Genomic DNA, 14911 nt, shown 5'->3' on the forward strand with positions numbered 1-14911 from the left:
GCTGAGTGTATGTGACAGATGGTGCTCTTATGTCACATCCTATCTTTCATTTTGTTTTGCAACACGCAAGTCTTCCATGCATGCATAATTGCATTACAACATTGTAGGGTTGTTTTTTTTGTGTACTCACTGAAACATAAAGGAATGATCCAGCGTGAGTTCTTTGACGGGGGGTTGTGCTCATGGTGCTGCTGAGCTGCTCACCCTAACAATGGGTGCTGAGTGCTGGCTCACCAATGTGTTCCCTGATTTTACCTCTAATGGTAAACTTCAGGTGTAAAGGAAAAAGCACAGCATTGTTTCATCACTCTGCTGAATGCATTCAAGTAATTAAGCAGATTGTGTTCACTACATAATAAAGGTTGCGCTCTGCATTCTGAAGCATGTAAAATTAATAGTTCTCTAGCAGAATGGTGGTGTATCTGAACTTTCCAACTTGAGTTATCTACAGTTGCCTGTGCATTTACATTTTATGATTTAAACATCTGTACGATTGTAAAATCAGAATGGAGAAAAATATACTTAATTTCCATTTTGTGTGGAGTTATGTTCCCAGTTTTCAGTTTAGCCGGAGAGTCAAGTTGCATCTGACCTCATGAAAATGTTGCCAACCTAATTGTTCTATTTATATAGTATCATTAATACCTTCTGCTAGGATTTCCCCTCTGTCTCTTTTGTCTGGGCTGCAGTTGGAACGTACTGGGCTTTGCTTTGCCCTTGACTTACACCGATCATATTAATTCATTGTAATGCTTTTTTATCTTGCAAGGAATGTAGAGATTATCTCCATTTTATAAATTTCAAAACTAGAAATGTGAGTGAGAAATATAGAGTATGCAAAGCCAACAAGCTAAGAAGGTTGCTGGAATTTGTGATGTCTTACCCCACTTCTGATTGTTTTGCCTGCCAAATCTAGATCTGTCATTGTTTGTATGTCTGTATTCCTCCCTTTAAACTCAATTATATGAACATAGTGAGGACATCTTCCCTCATAATGCAAAAGAGAATGGCAATACTTTAGCCAAGGCCAATACTTCCGCTCAACACACAGTCAGTCTCTGAGTACTTTGTTACCTTTAGTGCTATAACAAATGCACAAACTCATTGATACTTTCTTATTCTGTCATTGCTTCTTTTATTGGCTTTTGAAGGCACTTTAATAAAATGTAATTGACTGAAATGCTGCCCGTGGCTGCTGTGGCATAGAATCACTGAGGTAGGAAAAGACCTCTGAGATCATCTGGTCCAACAGTCCACCTACCACCAATATTTTCCCACTAAACCCTGTCTGCGTAGCTCCATGCTATCAGCTAACTGCATTGACGTGCTGCTGGCTGATTAAATAAGTGCTGGATATGGTGATGTGGTTTGTTTTTGTGATGAAGTCTTAGACTGTTGTGCTTGGTTTTTTAAGACATAGACGAAACAGTATCGTTACTATATTCTTTATATTTCATGTATATACTATGCTTTTATATGATCTTACTCCTAGCCTTCCAGCATTACACTAATATTTCAGTGGCAGTGGTAATTTCTGACAACATCACTGGACTTTGGCTCTGGCAGAGCCAAGTTGATGTTTTGTCAAAAGAGAAATTGTCCGTCGCAGTACTGGAAGTGTAAGGCATCCATATTGATAATGGCTGTAAGCGACACGTCCAGCTTGCCAGGCTGGCTGCTCTGCTTATGCTGTGTGAAGAGCAAAAGGAAACCAGAATCCAAGTGGGGTTTTTGCCCTGGTAGCAGCATAAAGATGTCGTGAGTAAGATTACAGTTTCAAGCCAAAACTTGTCTTCAGGAAGAGAAGTGCGTGTCAACTTCTTTAACACGTGTATAGCTGCAGACATGAAGTTAGTGCATAATAGATGGCTGCTGTCAAACAAGTGAAAGAATGTGGTGAGGCCAAATGAGTAGCACATGATTTATTTCACGCAGCAGCTGTCTGCCTTGCTTCCCCTAGCTACTTTACAGTATTAGATGATCTAAGCTAAAAAAAAAAAAAAAATTTGCTTTTTAGTTGCATGCAATACGCATGTTCAACTATTGCATGTTCAACTATTGCATAGTTCATATTGCATCTCCTAGCAATATACTTCATGCAATTTTGTTGTCAGATGGGCTAATTTTGAAGTGATGCTGCAAGAGTTTCTGCTTTTTCCCTAGTTAAAGCTGCCGGACACTGCAGCAGTGCATTTGCTTTGGCTCCACCACAGCCACTCTGACAGCACAACCATAAAGTGATGTTTGTAACCATAAACTTGACTGTGGTAATGCTGATTTCTTTCGTTAGGACATGATGTTTGTTAAGTTAACTTTTAGGCTGTTAATTAACATAACGCTCATTAGAACTTAAAGAATATCAGCGAATGAAAATTTTTGCTGATACGTCAACCATATTAAGATTCATTTAACTGCTTGTTCCTTGAGACTTTCAGCATATGGTGTGAATATACCATATCTTCAGCTGACAAACCTGATTTGACTGAACAAATCTTAAATAACTTTCAGGTTCTTTTTAATATGTGGAGTGTTCTTCACAACATCTAAACGCTTCATAAAGAATGTTTAGATTCTTTTCATAAAGAAATGCTTAGTTGTACCGAGGGACATGGTTCAGTAGGAAATATTGGTGATAGGTGGACGGTTGGACTGGATGATCTTGAAGGTCTTTTCCAACCTTGGTGATTCTGTGATTCTTTTTTGTGATGGTCCTAACACGTACTTTCATTGTGTTGTTTTTCAGCTCTATCTTGTCGGGGGATCTTTTGGACTCCGTGAGTTTGCTCAGATAAGATATGATGTCCACAAACTACATGGCAAGGTACTTCAAGAGGTTTTCTCTTCATTTCATTTTGCCAATGTGCTGACTTATAAAAACTAATTTGCTAGGACAAGCAAAATATTAGTATTAGGAGATACTAGTATATGCTCTTAGGCAGCGAGCAGTGTAGATAATAGAGGCTGAGATAATGGCAAATCTTTTTGCCAACTGTGGAAAGTGATCAACATAAATAGTTTGGTTCCTACCGTTGTTTGTAAATGGTAATTCTGAATCTGGAGAAAGGAAGTGTAGCACATCTGGAAGGAGGTTATTACAAAGATTTTGTATCTAATTTAGACGAAGCAACTATACATTTGAAAAGGTGCACAAAAGGTTTCCACCCGCTGGATCAGGCTGCCCATGGCCCCGTTCAGCATGGCCTTGAGCACGCCCAGAGCTGGGGCACTTTATCGTATGCAAGCCTGCCACTGCAATGCAGAGGGGCTTTCTCATCCCAGTGCTGCTGACTTGCATAAAGTATGAAGCTTTTTTAAAGATTATATGGCACTTCATATAAAAAGTGTTTGTGTGAGACTCCAGCCACTGTGCATAAGAGGTTCATTACAGAATATGTAACATAAGCAGGAGTGGGCTTACGGTGGCTTTCTACTGTCAAATCTTTCATATCCTCACCTGTTCAGGGTGTGGAGACCCTTGTGTTTTGCCTTAGACAATTGTTACGGGTCATCTAAATTACTTCAGTTGTTCTTCATTGCTCCCTGCATTGCATACCTGGTTATGGCCCGTGAAGCACCACGCAGACCACTACTGCTCAGTCCCTTACTTGATGTAGCCCATAAGAAACAGGAAAAGAATCTTAGAGCTCTTTTCTACAGTGCTGTATGCTGGGTGGTTGCTTCTTCCAGTCCTGGGCTTTCAGAAGCAATTGCAGCATTTATGTTTTCCTCCGATCAGGTGAGGATCACAGCAGGGGCAAGAAGTTGTCTGTTGTTCCTGTCAGTTTCTTAGTCAGATCTGTACTCAGTAAGTTACATTTGACCTCCATTAACCGCACAGTGACCGCAGCCCAGAGTAAAAAGGCAATATTAGTTATGCTTATTCAGATCTATGAGGCTCTGTGTCTCAGCATTTATAACCAAGGAAAGCATCATTGAATTAGACAGCAGTACATGAAAGCTCTGAGGGGAAGCTACTGCACCCTGGAGTTCTCTGAAAAGCTAAAAGAGGACATCTGGATTCTGCTCCAGCCTGTATTACTTAAGGCTGCATCATCTCTTTTGTGTTTTCTTTTCATTATGATTTTATTTTTGAACAGATGAAATTTAAATAAAGAACAATGTAGTATTAGCGGCAATCTAGCGACACTGACTTTAGGCTAGTAGCTATAGTGAGACAAATGAAAGTAATGCGTTGCATTAGTTTCTGTTTCTACGTCCATGAAAATAGAGTTAAGAACCATTCTAATTCAGTAACTGCGAGAGCATAAGAGATTAGAATGTAGTCTTCTTTCTCTTCATTGGTTAAAATACTTTACATGTACCTCAGGTAAAGAACAGTAATCTGTGTAATTTAAAAATGCTATTAAAAATCCTGATGATCATAAGATCTGTCACCGGTTAAGACATCTTCCTGTTAGAGTAGAATGTTTTTCTTATGTAACACACTTCAACTAGCAGAAGTCCTTAACAGAAAAGGGACGAGTGCACCTCTTGGGGAGCTGGACTCTTGTATGCAAATTGCAGTAGACAATAACATAAATAGAATTTTTTTTTTTGTTACAGATGCTCCTTTGTAATATAAACTGTACTTAAATAACACTTTTTCTACACAGACATTGATAGGCTTTCATGGAATTTAAATTAATGAAGCTTCATAGCCTTGCTGTCAGACATGGCAGATTTATTATTTCCACATTACTGCTGGAAAAAAAAATGGAGGTTGTGGAAAGTTAAGCAACCCATCTGGATGTAGGGTAGGGTTTGTAATACCTGAGTGCCTGTCTTTTCTCACTGCATGTTAAGGATGTGCAAATTATGGTGTACCACTTGTGAGCGTGACTGCTAAACTTGTTTTCTTGCTAATTCAGCTGCTAGGTAGACGGGACTTAGATGGCTCAGCTGATGTGTGGTGTTAGGATTGGTGCAGAAGCAGAGTTGCAGGTGGAGAGGGGTTAGCAGCAAGAGCAGATATTCTGTCCCTTTAGAATAGCATCTTTGGATATCAGTGCATTGTTCACGTGTATCTCTTTGAAAAGAAATAAAGCTCATTGGGTATACCTTAATTTACTTGGATACTGAGACCAGCTGTATTCTTTAAGTACACTGAGCAGTCTGCATTTAAATAAACTCGTGTAGAGATGCTTATTGATGTAAATGCCTTTTATGCGAGACAGAATCAAGGATTTTTCCATCATCTGTTGTTGCCAAAATAGCCATTAATGCAGAAATCATTAGGTAATTGTTTCCTTTCTGGGAAGAGTTCATGCAAATTGCAATTGGATATGGAAAACCAGATATGCTTATGGGAAAACCACCTTGAATTAGTGGAGAAGCAATGGATGGGTTTGTGTAGGCATGTTTCCTAGTTGTTTACCTTTATTCTCAAATGGAAAACTAAGCCCTGTCTTTGTCTTACTTTAATGTTGTAGATGTAGTTGAACAGAGATGCCTTTAAAACAGAAAATGTGACTTCTATTTAATACACAGAAAATGTTTCAAGTACATAACTTTTTTAAAATTTATTTACTGTGTGCCCACTTTTGTCATTCAAGGCATGGTTAGAGGTATGCTGATTCAGATCTAATTTTGGATTTAAGAATCTTGGACAGGAGAACAGACAAGCAGTCTGTACTGTTGGCTGATAGTTACTAAAGGTCTGAAGAGCGGCAATATATCAACTACCTGGGGAAGTCCAGGCTTTCAGCCCCTCAGCAAACCCTTTTGACTAATAAAACAGAGTTATTAAGTTCTGATATGGACTACTGGGAGGCAGGTTCTCAGTGTGTGGAGATAACACCAAGCAAGTTCCTTCACAGTACGTGGAGCATGAGCACTTGCAGTAACCTGGAGTCTCTAGATCATCTTGTCAGGAAGCAAAACATCAATTGGTTTTAAAGTCTACAAATAGTTTCTACCGTGCAATGTGTGAGAGTGCATCATTGTACTGACCTTTTCAGTGGTTATAAGATATGTAGATCGTGGTTCACTCCTCCTTATGTGTTGTCCTAAGCAAAGTGAGTACACCCCAGAAGAAAAATGCTAAGAAATCGTCTTAATAGTGTTTTACTGCAGAAGGCAGTTACGGAATGTTAGTGTGTCTCACTTCCTCTATGAAAGGAAGATAATTAATGCTGCTGTACTTTACATAGGGAACAGGAAAGTTAATTAATTCAAAGAGTATTTAAAAAAAAACATTTCCTCAGGTGAGATCCATTAATTCAAGTGTTTTGAGTCAGGGTGAAATAGCGCGGGCAGAAACAGGAGCAGAGAAACATCCTGTTTCCATTATGGCCTTGTATCAGGTGGGAAAGCAACTGGCAATTGCCTCAGGAAGGTCCAAGAAATCAGCCTAGCATTTACTGGTTGCTGAGAGTGGATAGTCAACAAGGGGTATCTGCCTATTAGAATGCTTTTGTGTTGCAGTCAAAAACATTCCTCTGCTTCCGACGTGCGCTGAACGTTGTTTGAAAGCATTGATCATGACAACAGCAGCAGCTCAATATTTAAACAAGGCTGCAATACCTGCCCTAAAAGGGGAATAAATCTGCAAGTGACTGGACAAGGCTGTGCTGTGTTGCTGGCTGGCACATCCGTGTTGCTGTCCTTACAGAAACCAGCTCAGGTGTGTGTACAAAAGTTGCAGGCAGAGCCATGCCCTGAATTACTGCTACTGAAACTGCCTGTTGCTTCTGTTTGATTGAGCCGTGCTTGAAATTGTGTTACAGCATGGTGTTCTCTAAGTTTGGAACTCTGGCTAAAACTTGACTGACTTCACCATTTCAAAGGAGTAATCTGGCCAGGCGAGGTCATTGCAATTGGACTGGACTGGAAAAGCACAACGTTTGTTCTAACAATAACTGATGGGCATGACTATGGCTGCCAGCCGTGCTCATTCCATACGCTCAGTTGTCTTCTATTTTCTGCAGACTTTCTGCTTGATTTTGTTCCAAATGCATGTAGACTCTTCCTCTGGACTTCCAGGTGTGCCAGCACCTCCTTCCGATGTTAAGGTCAAATTAAATTAATGCTGTTAGTACTTAAAATAATCTAAATTGGATTATTTGTATAATTAGAGTTATGTAAGTGAAATTAAAACATTCAGTATCTGCTCAGCTACATCTAAATGTATGCTTGTGACGCTGTGCATTGTCTGGGATTCACCTTGCTCATGTTTCTCCTGTCTTGAATTCAGAGCCTAACTTGGGAGCTATCCAGGCAGCCCAGTGTAGATGGTTTGAGCCAGGAATGTCTTTATAATATGCTTCTTTCCTTATTCAAATAGATGCTTGAGAAAGATGTTCTTGTTTGACTGCAGCAAAAAGCAGAGAGATTAAGCTCAAAACTTCATTATTACCACATTCCAGTGAGATGTGCCCTCCTTAGCATGGCAGTATATTTAATTTGACAGGTAAATAGTAGGTGAGATAAACATTTGTGTAATTTCAGATGCGGAAGGCTTAGATCTGATTTTGAACACCTCTCTTACTGCCTCTAGCAATACCCATCTCTATTCAGCTGACTGTAGCAGAAGCCTAAACAGTGTTCATGCTTCAAATCAGAAGCCTGCCTTAAAGTTCTTTCCCTGGAGCCTCATGGCTTCCTTCAGAAGGAACGCTTATTTGATTCACTGGTGCTCTTTGAAGTATAATGGGATTCTGGAGAGTTGCCTTTTGCTGCTCTCATGATGTCGTAGGAGGTAGCATTAAAAAGAACCTGTTGGATGCCAGTGTGAACAAAGTCAAACCAAAACCTCTTTAATTAATGTTTGGTGGATTGTTTTGGGTGGAGAAGGTGTCTTTTCAGAATTTGTCAGCAAGGAAGCATGGAATCATTTTAGGGTCTGTCCCTGGACTTGGTGGAGGAGTTAAGTCTTCTCAGCTAGCTTTTGGCTAACGTTTATTTGCTTAGAAATGCATCTTCATGCATTTGATTGGTTTCAGTGAGCTAATGACACAAGCACAGTGTGGCAAGGGATTCATGCTGATGATTTTGTATTTGTTTTTACTTAAGCAGGTCAGGTTGGCCTGAGTCACACACCTAAAGAGGACAAACTTTGACTAATTTCCTTGTGTAAGTTGATTTAGGTGATTTTCAAAGACTAAATTCGTTAATGATCTTGGCCGTAGGTCCTCCAAAAATTAAGAAAATAACACACTGAAACCTTTGGTGTTTTAGAGGCTCTGTTAGGCATACATTTATGATTGCTTGTAGGGGAAAAAAAAAATCTTTGTCAGTCATTTCTCGTTATGTAATGGAGCACTTTTTGCTAAATTAAAGCAAACCTTGCTTTCAAGCATGGTCTGCTTAGTGGAGGGTTTTAGAATTGAATGTTAAGTGAAGCAGCCTGGCTCCTGCTGGCAGGGGGATTTGAAGCTTGTTTTATCTTTTGACTGTGGTTCAGAATCGTCCAAGGCAGTAATTTCTGCCCTGCAATATGGCACAGAAATGAAAGGTAGCAGGGCTGCATTGTGGTGGTACCAGATGTTCAGACATCAGTTTTCTGTTGTTTCGGTTCAGTCCAGGGGGACTGTATGGAAATAAGCTGTCTGACCGTGTTGTTCTTGAAATATTTGAGGTTCAGCTGCTAGCGTTGGATTCATGTATTTTGCATTGATTTTAGGAGAAATTAATCAATTTTGCTTGAGCTCAGATTACTTCCCCACTTCATCTATAAACAGTGTTTACTGAATTTGCTATGCCAGACAGATATGTAAATTTTCATTTTTCAGACATCCTTTCTGTTTAGCATTTTAACCACTCAAAATCCAAATATATATCCAGTCTTGGGTTTGATTAGATTTTTGTATCTCCATCCAGAGGCTGATACTACGTTCATGCTTTCGGGTGATTTTTAATCACCTGCACCCACTGCTTATTGCCACCACTAACAGCTAAAAGCACAGTAGGACAACCTGGAGATAATGTGTGTCCCGTACCTGCTCTTTCACATAATCCCTATCAAGTTGAATAAAAATGAGACTCTGGTGAAGGGAGCCTGTTCTAGTGGTACCAGCAGACCTATGAACACCACAAGACTTCTGCTAGCAACCTGAACTATGTATGGGCTCTCAGAACCACAGTATGGTTGTTGCAGGTTGGGAAAGTCTCATTAAATCGGGATGTGATTATAGTAACATTATTTGGTAATAACGCATTTTTTGTTCTACCATACATGCTAGATGTCATGCTATGTCTTTTTGTAAGGATACCTTAACAAAGTTTGCTGAATGACAAATGGCTTGTCTTTAAGAACCAGAAAGGTGTTGTGTTTTTAGTACAGATTGGAAATAATCGATTTAAAGATTCATGGGCTTAGTATCTGCCTAGATCGGAAGTTGTGATTCCTCTGTTCTGCGGCTGCCTGGAATTTTATCACTGCTGGCCTGGAGGTCCTTCATGTGCTTAATATTCTGCTTTAGGCCAAGCTCGCTGGTACCAGAGATTATATGGTGCTGCATAACATGGCATTTATTAAGTATATAGAAAATCTTTTAGGCTCCGTTAAATATATTCCTCAATCTATATTAGTGAGATGTGATCTCCATTAAGTGAGCTGATGACTACAGTCTCGAAGGCTTCATACAGAATGACTGTAGAAGCAGGGATGCTTTCTGGTACCTTCTGGTTCGGTCAGCACGCCCTTACCCAGGGTGTGGAGAGGAGTTTAAAGGCACATTTCATTTCTCTGGGAAACTCCTCACCCCTTCCTGTTGTTGCTCTGTAGTTACTGTTGCTCTAACTGCTGCCTAGTGTGAATTCCCCTTCTAGGCATCTTAACTATCTTCCTTTTTTTTTTTTTTTAGTTTTAATTTTTTTTATTTCAGATGTCTAATTCAGGTTGTGGATTTGGCTGCACGACCAGGTGGTAGGTGCCTGTAAATCTCCTTCTGAATCTTGAGATGTGTGTGCCAGCAGCATGGCTACTGCTGTGCTGCCTGTCCTGAACTGGAAAATGTCAGGTGGCCCCGTGTGTTATTCCGGCTTTCTTGTATGTGGATGCACTTAGAAGATTGCCACAGAGTGAATACTTCATGTGAGGGCTCTTGTATTTCTGTCCAGGAAAATGAGGACAGAATTTCCGTCCTACCTGGCATATCTTACTTGGGAGTTCTCAGTAAAGGCTGCTTGCTGTATATGTTCTGGATGGTTGCACACAAGGTAACTCTATTTGGATGGCTGACAGTCCCAGTGCATATATATTCTGCAGGATTTCCAAGCATCTAGCAACTGCGTCAGAGCTACTGCATGACTATGCTGCCCAGCATCTGGAAATTCTGGGCAGGTGGCCAAATCTATCTTTTTTTTTTTTTTTTTTTTTGGTCTGGATTGAATTTCTGGGTGGAAAAAAAAGGGCTATGTCTGGAGAAAGCTGGACATCTGGCAGATTTATCTCAGATTATTGAGCTTCTCTGTGACAAAATATGAAATAGAATGCAAATATTCTGGGATCCTTGTTTTGAAACAGGAGCCATTTTTCCATTTCATAATACTTTATGGTGTTTCTTTTCCATTGTCAAGATTAGATTCAGATGAAGAGAAGACTGTTAAGTGGAGAAACTCATTATAGTGCCATTGCAAGTGGAACTAATTTTGGTATATAAAATGTTGACAGATTTCAGATTTTTTACATTTTATACAGTACCAAGTATTCTGTTTGTTTTTTTAAAATCCTGTCACATTGACACAATTAATTACTAGTACTTTTAGCCATGCAGTTGGAGGGATTGCAAGTGTGTAATTTAGCTTCATATAGCTTTCAGATAAAAACGTAACATCCAGCTGTTTTCCTCTCACCTCCCTCAAGCACCAGGAGAGCTTTGCAGACTCCTGGTGAAGTCCTGGCAGTGGGATCAGCAGACTGAAGCTCAACCACAAGGGCTGATGTCTCAGTCCGTAGACCAGGATTTTCTGCTGCTCTTGTAGATTGTAGATCTACAAGATCAGACTTGTAGATCTGTACAGTTTTTACCAATAAGGTGTTGAAAACTCTTTTCCGGAGTTCCCAGTTTAAGTGTGATCTCTAAGAGGATCTTTCCTTTCTTACCTTTTGTGTTTTGTGGCTGGAAAGACTCAAGTCATTTGATTCTGTTGCTAACTACTGCTACTTGGCTGAAACAGCAGAACCCAAGCTCATATCTGGAGTACAGTCACTAATGAGAAAACACATGATCTGTTTCCCTCCAAGTATCTTTACTGCACAAAGCACTTACAGTTTTGCTTGTGATTTGATGGGTGATACATTTTCCATGGAGTCTGCACCAGGCCTTCTGTGTGTTGTGTCAGGCAGTGCTTAATACCTTTTTGTAATGATGCATAAGAATGAGAACTGTAATGAGTACTGAAATGAATGTTGTAGCTGGTGTAATGCGGTGTCTTGGACCACTCCCTGGAGTGCAGCTGTGCAGATCTTTGAGTTTGTATGTTGTCCTGGTGCGGGCAGAATGGCAGCCATGAGGTCAAGAAGTTCATAGCTCTCTTTAAAGCCCATCCACTTCTGAGCCCTCAAAGAATATGTATGTTCTTACACAGCCTTCCATCCTCTGTGATGAATGGGAGCAGGAGGCTGCTCATTTAGGTATTCCCAAAGGAACTTTTCTTTCTTCACTGATACAGGGAGAATGTAGGAATGCAAGCTTTGTAATACTGCATAGAGAGAACTTGCCCTATTAATATATACAGTGTATGAATTAAAATCTTTCTCATTCATAATTCCCATTGAACTTATTATAGTTGTTTTTTCACGAAGGATGTTTAGCCCTCAAAAGTACAGTAGTAGCCAGAGGGCTTAGGGACTGCTTTCTGCACAGCCGTTGTTGAGTCCTATAATATTTTTTAATACTGGAAGCATTACATGCTTCTTTTATGTTTTTCTCTGCTATAAATAGATACGTCACATTTGAAACAATACAGTAAGTAACAAGATCCAATTAATTGGAATACCTAATGGCAAATTGGAACTGCAGATTTTCATCTGGCATAACGGAAAACCAGTAACTTCATTAGTCATGTTTAATTTTAATTACACCACGTCTTATCATTATGGCTTCCTCTAATGTACCCATCAGAATGTCTGAGCCTTTTGCAGGTAAACATATTATTTATTTAAAAACAGAGGCAAAATATCTTTCAAAAGAGAAGAGTACATGATACAGGATTGTGTTACAAATTCTGGTCATTTTATGCATAAATCAGTAATTAAAATATAGGTAATTTGGAAGTCAGTAAGCTCTGTGCAACTATAAGAATAGGATTTTTCTTTTTCTGTAAAATTTCACTAGATGTCAGTGTGGAAAGTATTTTTTACTGTAGGGTGGGAAGCTGCTATAAAGGCTGTAATTCCCTTAGAACACAGATATTTAGGATATTAGAACTTTGTAGGTTTTTTCAATGTGTGATTTGTTTGCAGAGATGGAGTTTTGAGAGAAGCAAAGCAACTGCACTAAGTTCACCCTGAATTCTGAAAGTTGTTTCTGGTAAAATACCCATTAAAAAATGTCAACATTGTTACAGTACTTATGGAAGGTTTTCAGACTTGTGTGTGAAAATGGTGTTTTGAAACATAACCAAAATCAATTGTTGAGGTTAAAACCTGGCAAAATATTTTTCTTTTGTTTTATATTGATAAATGTTTGGACTCAGCAAGAGACTTCTATGTATATTTTCTTGCTGTTGTAGGTGATGGGTTGTTGGTTGGACTAGATAATCTTAGTGGTCTTTTCTAACCTTAATGATTCACTGATAAACAACGTGGTGACAAGCTAACCAAAATGGGCAGAAAGTGCATTCAAACTGCAAATGTCAAATTATTTATTAACAGCAGAAGCATTATAAGGAATTTTGAGAGCTTTGTTGAGGTACTGAAAAGTGCTCACAGGTAAGTTAAGGTGTGATGAAACTCATATTAAATATGTTAAGATCTTTTAGTAGATTTTATGAATTTTTCATAAATTATACCCACTTTGAGCAGAAGAAAAGGAATTTTTTAAGTACTGCTTTTGTAACGTTTCCTTTTTCTGGTCTGATACCTTAAGGGCATTTAGTTTGTATCTCGTACTTCACACTGTTTAAGTGGCTGTAGCAGGATGGGTATCGCATACTAAAGAGGCTTCACAAAGGCACCTTGAGAAACTCTCTTAATATCTGCTTCAGAAATATCTTACTCCTCTTGCTGTTTTGCCTGTTAATGCTTTGTGGTGGCTGATTCAGCAAATTCTGCAAGCCCGTTCTTCCAGGTTAAATTGACCGATGGTCCACATTTCAGCCCTAAGGCCAGAACACGCTGCAGCCTTACTTTTCACCCCTTCCTGTAGTGACAGATAAAAGCATTAAATCCTCTGTCAGTAAAAGTAGGCTGAGCCACTTTTGTGTTTCTTGCAAAGTTTACTTTGAGGCCTTGAGCATATTCACCTGGAAGCTCTTACAGTTCAGAAGAAACTAAAAAAGAGACAGGGGGGACACTGCACGCAATCCTTGGCGAGGTCCTTTCTTTGAGCTCTTGGACTACAGGGGAACCAAGGTATAGTAAAGCTCAGGAGTGCCGCCCTTGAGATCCCATGCCGGAGAGTTCTGTCCTGCAGAGATGGTTGGGTCTGTGCGTAGGGCTGATGCGTCCTCATGTACATGGCAAGATTTGGATTTTCTTGCAGGGACCTTTCAAAAACACTGAGGGTTTTGCTGTTGCTTCCAGTTTTGTACCAGAAAGAGCAGTTTTTGTGCTGAATTCTACTGTGAAATGAAATTTATGGTGGCATATTCAGAGCCAAGGTTTAAGGCACTAATTTATGTTTTATACTTCAAATAAATGTGCACCTGCAAATCAAGCAGGATATGAAGGCATACCATTCGTTGATTAAATGCTTGAGTACTTTTTTTCTCAGAAATCAGAGCTAGAGATCTCTTGTTAGCTATGATGATTTTATACAAAAGAAATCTAGATGTGCTTAAGTGCTTGCTGATGAAGGGGTTGGTTTGGTCTCCATATTAGCTTTTAACATAATAGCTTGCATTGCCCTTACGTTACTGTGTGAAAATGCATGGTCCAGAGTTTGGGATTGTAGGTGTTTTTGTTTTGCTTTTTTTTTAAATCCATCTGGAAGCAAGTAGAAGATTTCGATTTTGAGAGATCACTGGCACATCTTGTACCAGAACTGTGGGAACTGCTTCTGTATTAAGATTTAATATTGCTCCTTTGGAAATGTCTGCATTGATTTCTGTCAGAGGCTGGATGAAATATTATTTTTGTTTAACTGTGCTCTATGCACATCTTAGGGAAGAGTCAAAGGATGTGAACCTGAGTGTTGGATTTGTTCTCAGGATCTCCCCAGTATGCAGAAGAATTCCTGTCCAAGCTTGAGCAATAGCCTTACATGCATGTTTTTTGTGTATTACATATTTGGAATAATGTAGTTAAAGGCTGCTGGAAGTGCAGCCACATGTAATGGTACGTTTTCCCTTGCCCTTCGCTCTTGCTGATGCTCTGACCTTCGTTCCCTTACTGCCTTCAGCAGAATGACATTTAGCTGTAGATTACATGGCGTTGCCTGAGTCCTGGGATGTGTCCTCTCTTGTCCACAGCTACCCAGGCTGCTTATAAGCCACAGGTTGGAATATTTGTGACGCAGACTTTTGTAACAACTTATTGGAGTCTTTTCTCAAGGAAGATTTAAGTTGTTCTGCTTAAGATTGCTGATTTTCCATCTAGAGGAGTAGACATGATTGGTGCATTTGAAGATGGTATTCTATGGGACAGCCTGAACTGATGGTTTTTGGTTTATACTTGGTTTAAAAAATGGGCGTGGAGAACAAAGTGGAGGATTTCATGTAAGCAGTCATTTTGCGGGCTGTCTGTGTTGTGGATATTGCAGGAGAATTGTGGCCCATCTGTTTATGCTGGTGTGAGCAGATGGGGGGG

General features: G+C 39.6%; 1 protein-coding gene across 3 annotated transcripts in view; it reads left to right on the forward strand.

The window, feature by feature from the left end:
• Nucleotides 1-14911, forward strand: part of LOC110401751 (cytochrome c oxidase assembly protein COX16 homolog, mitochondrial) — a 38073-nt gene that overhangs the window by 6219 nt on the left and 16943 nt on the right. For 2 of the 3 annotated variants that reach the window (XM_021403177.1, XM_021403179.1), the window contains exon 2: nucleotides 2744-2821. The exons of the other annotated variant lie outside the window; for it this stretch is intronic. In XM_021403177.1, the coding sequence (XP_021258852.1) occupies nucleotides 2744-2821 (78 nt within the window). The remainder of the gene's footprint in view (nucleotides 1-2743; nucleotides 2822-14911) is intronic. 3 annotated transcript variants of the gene reach the window in all.

Source organism: Numida meleagris, chromosome 6 (genome assembly GCF_002078875.1).
Source record: "Numida meleagris isolate 19003 breed g44 Domestic line chromosome 6, NumMel1.0, whole genome shotgun sequence".
Lineage (NCBI taxonomy): Eukaryota > Metazoa > Chordata > Aves > Galliformes > Numididae > Numida > Numida meleagris.